The 8,126-nt window shown below is 40.2% G+C and overlaps 1 protein-coding gene across 1 annotated transcript; it reads left to right on the top strand.

Annotated features, from left to right (window-relative positions):
* Positions 1 to 6,868: 6,868 nt before the first annotated feature.
* Positions 6,869 to 7,390, top strand: LOC147870077 (putative pentatricopeptide repeat-containing protein At3g28640). Its single transcript, XM_087329190.1, has one exon. The coding sequence runs from the start codon at positions 6,869 to 6,871 to the stop codon at positions 7,388 to 7,390; it is 522 nt and encodes a 173-aa protein (XP_087185316.1).
* The last annotated feature ends 736 nt before the right edge of the window (positions 7,391 to 8,126 follow it).

Raw genomic sequence — 8,126 nt, forward strand, 5'->3', positions numbered from 1 at the left:
CTAGGTAATTTGGCTAGTGTCATCTCATTTAACATCATTAGTAGTCCGGAGCACTCTCTAGTTCTTGGTCTTCCTTGGTTTGAGTTACATAACCCAACCATTGATTGGAGAAAAAGAACTATTGAAGAGGTCACCGTACAATCCAAGTCTCTTGAAGCTCAAACTAAGGATCTAGGATCCCCCACAATTTCAACAATCTCTATACATCAATTACGAGAGGATGGAAGAAAGGAAGACATGATGGTATTTGCGGTTTTAGCAACTCCCTCATCTAGCTCACAAGAATTGGGGGTCCAACTACCAAAGAAGTACATAGAATTCTCCGATGTGTTCGATAAGGTGAAGGCTAATAGACTACCAGAGCATCGACCATATGATTGCCCAATTGATTTGCAGCCAGGAAAAGAGCCTCCATGGGGACCAATTTATAATCTTTCGCCCACAGAGTTAGAGGTTCTTCGAGAATATATCAATGAGAACTTGGCAAATGGTTTTATCCAACATTCAAAATCTCATGCTGGTGCACCCATCTTTTTCGTTAAGAAGAAAGATGGTACGCTTCGTATGGTCGTGGATTATCGAGGCTTGAATAAAGTGACCGTTAGAAACCGATATGCTCTCCCATTGATCTCAAGCCTTCTAGAACGCCTCAGTGAAGCAAAGTATTTCACGAAGTTAGATCTTCGAGGTGCCTACAACCTTGTTCGAATTCGTCCTGGGGATGAATGGAAGACGGCGTTCCGCACTCGCTATGGTCATTTTGAGTACACAGTGATGCCTTTTGGCCTCACGAATGCACCAGCAGTCTTCCAACATATGGCGAATGATATTTTTCGAGACTTCCTCGATATCTTCATCATTGTTTACCTGGATGATATCTTGATCTACTCAAAGACTCAAGAAGAACATGATATACATGTTCGCCAAGTTTTGCAACGGCTACGAGAGTATGGTCTCTATGCAAAATTGGAGAAGTGTAGTTTCGACCAATGTCAAGTGGAGTTTTTGGGGTACATAGTCTCTTCAAATGGCATCTCTATGGATCCATCAAAGGTTCAAACAATTTTGGATTGGCAAACACCACAGTCCGTGCGAGATGTGCAATGTTTTTTGGGGTTCGCAAACTTTTATCGCAAGTTCATCAAAGATTATTCAAAAATTGTGTTGCCCCTCACTCAACTGACGCACAAGAATCGACCATTTGTATGGAGTATAGATGCGAACTCTGCATTTGAGGGTTTAAAGCAAGCATTTACATCCGCACCAATCTTAATCCATGTCGATCCAATGAGGCGCTTTATACTTGAAGCTGATGCATCGGATTTCGCACTCGGAAGTGTACTATCCCAAATTGGTGATGATGGTGAACTGCACCCGGTGGCTTTTCACTCACGAAAATTTGAAGCCGCAGAAATCAACTATGAGATTCACGACAAAGAGCTTCTTGCCATTGTGGATTCTTTTCAACAATGGCGTCATTTTCTGGAGGGTTCTTCTCAGCAGATTATTGTCTACAATGATCATAAAAATCTAACATACTTTCAAAGTGCTCGAGTCTTGAATCGACGACAAGCTCGTTGGGCGCAGTTCTTAACTCGTTTCGATTTTGTAATTCTATATCGCCCTGGGATGCAACAAGGAAAAGCAGATGCTTTATCTAGACGTTCGTATATGGAACTTCAACCTGGAGAGGCCGCATTTGAAAGCCAAAAGCAAATCCTCTTAGGTCCTGATCGTCTACGAATAATGGCAATGCATACCATCAACACACCGGGAGATTCAAGGCTTCTTGATTCCATTCGTGAGCAGATTGCGACTGATGCGTTCGCCCAAGAGATTTTGAGCCATATTATCCCAAATCGTGCATCTAGCTCCCAAACTCAAAATCCTCGTCTAGACTACACCCAGTTTAGTTGGCATGATGGGTTACTTTTTCGACAAACTCTCTTGTATGTGCCTGACGGTCCTTCTCGACTCAAAGTCATGCAACAATGTCATGACACACCAATGGCGGGACACTTCGGCATCCACAAGACTTTTGAGTTGATTTCTCGCCGATATTGGTGGCCACGGCTTCGCCATTTTGTTACGGATTATGTTCATAGCTGTGATACATGTTGCCGATCAAAAAAGCCTCGACATCATCCATATGGCTTATTACAACCAATGCCTATTCCGGAGAGCCCATGGAAATCTATTTCCTTGGACTTTATTACGGATCTTCCACCTTCCAAGGGATTTGATTCGATTCTCACGGTTGTCGATCGTTTTACGAAGATGGCACATTTCCTTCCATGCACAAAGACCATTACTAGTCAAGAGACAGCTGATTTACTCATGCGGGAGGTGTTTCGCCATCATGGTCTTCCGGATGATATTATCAGTGATCGGGGTCCCCAATTCATCTCGAAATTTTGGCGGCACATGTTCAAACTCTTACATACTTCTTGTAAACTCTCTTCCGGCTACCATCCAGAGACTAATGGGCAGAGTGAGCGCACCAACCAAACAGTCGAGCAATATCTACGTTGTTTTGTCAACTATCAACAAGATGATTGGGTGGATTTACTACCTTTGGCAGAATTTGCTTATAACAACTCCGAGCATTCTTCTACTGGATATTCCCCATTTTTTGCAAACATTGGGTACCATCCTCGTTGGACGATGCTTGAACATCCTGAACTCCCAAAAAACCCAGCTGCTGAAGATCGGCTCACTCGACTCCAAGAAGTTCAGGATATGCTTTTGCATCATTTATGTGAAGCCCAAAACACTCAAAAGAAGATTGCTGACCGTCATCGGCGTGATTCATCGACTACATTTCAAGTAGGCGATCGTGTATGGCTCTTACAAGGTAGCATTAAAACGACCCGACCTTGCTACAAATTGGATTATCAACGTTTTGGCCCATATGTCATAAGTGGTAAGATCAATGATGTGACATTTCGTCTTGATCTTCCTCCTCATATGCGTCTTCACCCGGTCTTCCATGTTTCACTTTTGGAGCCCTACACAACGAGCTCTATTCCGGGTCGTGTTACACCTCCCCCACCTCCAATTGACGTTTCCAATGGCTCTGAATATGAGGTTGCCGCTATCCTCGACTCCAAGATCATTCGCAACAAACTATACTACTTGGTTGATTGGTTAGGCTATACACCTAATGATCGAACATGGGAGCCTGCCGAACATCTTGCCAATGCCTCTGACATGGTTGTTGCATTTCACAACCAATATCCTCATAAACCAAGTCTGAACTCTTTTCTTCCGACTCGTGCAACTCGTCATCGAAAAGGGGGGATAATGTCATGAAGACATACATCTTGGCTTATCATGACATTCATCTTGGCGAACCAGGAATCGAACCCATAACCTCTTGGTTTACATATTGTACTTTAACCATTGTAATAACATATGTGAGATGTAATCATAATAATTATATGTTTAGTTATTACGAGATATTTAGAACATTCTAGATTATTCTAGAATGTTCTTGAATATTTCATGATTATATTTATTATTATTATTATTCATAAATATCTAAAATATTCTAGAACATTCTAGAATACTCCATAAGGGCCTATAAATAAGAGTCCATACACTCATCACAACTCATTCGGTTCAACACCAGTCTTTAGCCCTTAGCCTACTCCTTGTAATCTTCTTTCTCATAATATAATCTCATTCCCATTTCTTATCTCTCACTTATACTTTTCTCTCTCTCGCATTCTCTCCCTTTTTCACTCTCTTTTGCTATCACTATCGCTATCTCTACCGCTCTCGCCATCTCTATCGTTATCGTTATCTCTATCGCCATCGCTCTCTCTCTGCTTCCTACTCAAGAGTCACGACACATTGCGCCTTGTCCGCGGTAGATCCACCATCATCTTTGACATCATCTCCACAAAATTTTCTTCTTCCATCTCCATCCTCCCTTACTGCTCTTTCATGTCGAGTTCACCACTTCATTAGGTTTTGAAAACTTGTTACTAAGTGCGGATCGTGAGGTGAAACTGCTGAGGTTTTGGACTCGAAGGATTTAGGGCTCAGAAGCACAACACAAACGTAGGGGAGGAAGGCTTACACACACAAGGCACGAAAGTTCGAACGCCTTTATGAAAAGGAGAGACACATGGGCAGGAGCGAATCAACCCCTAATCATGTCAAGATGAATGAACGCACGAGAGGTACTTACTCACACAAGACACAAAGATTTGAACGTGTTTGTGAAAAGGAGAGGTGAATGGGCAAGCCTGAATCAACCCCTAGTCATAAGATGAATGAACACATGAGAGGAATGCTTACACACACAAGACACAAAAGTTTGAATGCCTTTGTGAAAAGGAGAGGTGCATGGGCAAGCCTGAATCAACCTCTAGTCACAAGACAAATGAATGCATGAGAGGAAGGCTTACACACACAAGACACAAATGGTTTCCCGAAACCTTCCCATCACAAGACTCACGAACACACAAGCGAGGTTTACAAAAGTGACACAAATGTTTGAATGCCTTTGTGAAAGGAGAGGTACATGGGCACGCCCGAAACGGTCCCCAATCACAAGACACACAAACACACAAGAGGAAGGTTTACACATAAGACACGTAGGTAAAAGGAAACATTACTTGTTTACAAAATAAGAGATTCTTTTATAAAATAAGGTTTCAGTTACAATAGGTTTAATACAAAGAAAATGGTTCATCAAGGAAGGGGGAAGAGAGATGGAGAAAAGAAATGAGTGGAGTATTGAATAGGGAGATCCTTGGTTGATGTTGCCTCTTGATGTTGATGATTCCTCTTCTTTTGCCTTGCAATTTTGTAGGGCTTCTGTATCTCTTCTCCTCTTCCCCCATTCTTGTTAAGAATAAGCTCTTATTTATAGGTTTTCTATTACTTACTTTTTTCCGTAAAAAAAGCTTATCTATGTGAAGTGTTTCTATTTTTCATCACTATTTCCCTTGTGTGATCTCAAATTTGAAATGCAATATATTTTTGGAAAGCTTTTCGTGTTAGCTTTCTTATGATTATTTTCTTTTCGAATTTGGATATCATATGAAGAAATTTTGAACTTTTTTCTCTACCTAGTTCTTCATATCCACGCCTTGTTTTTTCCCACTTTTTTCTATGCTTTTGAAAACTGCATTTAACTTTATATCATTCATCATACAAGGTTTATAATCCCTTGACCTTTTATTCATAAGGCATTCTCTTTGACAAAATGATTTGTTTTTTGCTACTAACAAAGTTCACTTCACAATACTAGTTTATTTGAACTACTATTCTATTTCCTTTTTAGGGTGGTTTCACACTACGTGTTGAAAACATCACGACAAAGTTCAATGGAGGATTATATGAATCTACCTTACATAACTTCTTGATTTCTTGCCCATGTAGGTCATTCTCTAAACGCAAACCATAATAACCACAATACAAGTGAGGCAAGGCCACATATATTTCTACACAAAACACTCTAGAATATTGGAGAATGACCAATGACCTATGTTGTTAGGGTCTAGGGAAACATTGCCCCATGTATTAAGGAGACCAAAGTGGTCATGAGTGCCCGTATTTAAACCCATGTATACCACAATATTCCAAGCAAGACAAGTGAAAAACTTGTGAGCAGATGATCACAAGAAGCACTAAAACAATTATTTTAAGAAACCTTTAAGGTCTCGAACATGCATCAAGACCCTTGAAGCTGCTCCTTCCACCAAGACGATACAACCAATGTGCAAAACTAGGAACTCAAAGTAAATTAACTTAGACTAACGCACTAGTACACCCATGTTTATACTATTGAAACTAGTAAAGTAAACTAAGCCCTAAAAGACATCTAGATGTCCAAATGTCCGCGAAGCATTAGCTAGAAAATTGGAAACTGATCTTGAAGGCACTTAATGTGTCAAGAAAAGTATCAAGAAAACACAATGGTATCATGGAACACTATTATCACAAGCTTGTTTGACCATGGGCTCAGTGAGGAAGTGTTGGAATGCATGGAGGACATGGAACATGAGGACATTTCATTGGATGGTACCACCTATGTTTGTAGCTTGCATATATGTAGCAATGCTAAATTCAATGAAAGGGCCCAAAAACTACATGTTGAGATTGTTATCACAGGTTTGGATGACCATTCTTTCATCGGGAGTTCATTAGTGCATATGTATGCTGCATGTGGGCTACTTGTTGAGGAGATGACATAAATGGCTCTCCAACATGCATAGATGAAGATGTGAGAGTACTTACAAATACAATCATTGAGATGTATGGAAAATGTGGGATCATGGCAGATGCTCATAAGGTGTTTGATGAAATGTTGTGCTCAACTGCAATGTCATGGAATGCATTGATGACAGGCCACACATGATGTGGACCGTGTGAGGAAGTGTTTCATCTCTTTCACGAGGTCACAAATCAAAGCATATGTCCAGATTGCGTGATGTTCCTTAAGGTTGTAGCTGATATGCCTTTTTTTAAAACTAATGGAAGGATATTTTGTTTTAAAAAAACACAAGGGTAAGTCACTTACCTTTCTATTTTGAAGGCATGTGGCAATTTAGGGGCTATAGAAAAAAGCAAACAAATTCATGATCAATTTAGGAGTCGAAACTTCATAGAGAAGGATATTGTGCTTGGTAACACTTTAGTTGATATGTATGTTAAATGTGGAATGCTTGACAAAGCCCAAAAAGCACTCGAAGACCATTTTAATCGCAATGTCATCACATGGTCTGCAATAATTTCAGGGTATGTTCAACATGGACAAAGCCATGACGCACCCGATAGTTTCAAAAGAATGCAAAATGAGTGTTTATCACATGATGTTGTTACATTTATTTGCACTCTAAAGGTCTGTGGAAGCATGGGTGCTATAGACAAGGGCAAACAAATTCATGATGAGGTCGTGAAAAGGAAATTGCTAGAGAAGAATATAGTTCTTGGTACTACTCTCGTTCATATGTATGCTAGATGTGGTATGCTTGAGAAAGCGAGAAAAGTATTGGAAAAGCTTCATCTTCGAGATGTGATTGCTTGGTCAACCCTTATTGTTGGTTATGCTCAACAAGGACAAGGACATGAAGCCCTGAAGTGTCTCAAACACATGGAAAGTGAGGGCATATCTCCTGACAACATAACATTATTATGTGTGATGAGTGCAAGTGCTCACTCTAGGCTCGTAAACGATGCCAAAATGCTTTTTGAGATTATGACTACAAAATATTGTATTTCTCCAAACTTAGAGCATCTTAATTGCATGGTTGTAGTATTTGGATGTGGGGGGCAATTTGATAAGGCTATTTTAGTGATCAAGGCAATGCCATTTTTTGAGTATTCAGCCATGATAGGGATTTCACTATTGGGTGCTTGGAAGATTGTCTTTTGATCAAGCCATACAACTAGATAATAATGGTGCGGCGGCATATGTTCGCATGGCTGATATATTTGGAAGTGCTGGTATGTTAGAGGATGAAAAAAAAATTGAAACCCTGATCAGAATAAAACATGATTCTTGGAGAAAGCAAGTGCCATGATATGGCAAGACTGAAACCCATAACCTTATGTTACATGGGTCGAGCTCTTGACCATTACACTATCTATTGTAATACGTAGGATATTATTTTTATTTAAGTTTTACTATAGAAAATTAATGTATATTCTATATTTCTCTGGAACATTCTAGAAGCTTCAGGACTACTCCTGAGAACACTATAAAAGGAGGCACAAGGCATTATTTCGAACCAAATCGGTTCAACGCCAGTCTTAAGCCTCCTAGCCTTCCTTATGTATTCTTCTCACATAATATATCGCTGTCATCATCATTTTCTCTCCCTCAATCTCTCACTCACTCACACACACACACACACACACACACACACACACACACACACACACACACACACACACACACACACACTCCTTCTCTCGAGTGTTCTACACCCTCTATTGCTCTTAATACTAATATTCCTCTCTTAGTACTAATTCTTCTCTGTTTCAGTACTATTCCTGACAGTTTGAACCAATTTCTTCCTCCTTCCGTCTCCTCCTTTCCTCCTCTTCCTTTTATCTTCTTACATATCCCATTTTTTCCGGTCTTCTTTCCGGTTTCCCTCATCTTCTTA

This window comes from Azolla caroliniana, unplaced genomic scaffold (assembly GCF_043228905.1).
Source record: "Azolla caroliniana isolate FFs.n. ecotype wild unplaced genomic scaffold, voAzoCaro1.0.p SCAF_1, whole genome shotgun sequence".
NCBI classification, from domain to species: domain Eukaryota; kingdom Viridiplantae; phylum Streptophyta; class Polypodiopsida; order Salviniales; family Salviniaceae; genus Azolla; species Azolla caroliniana.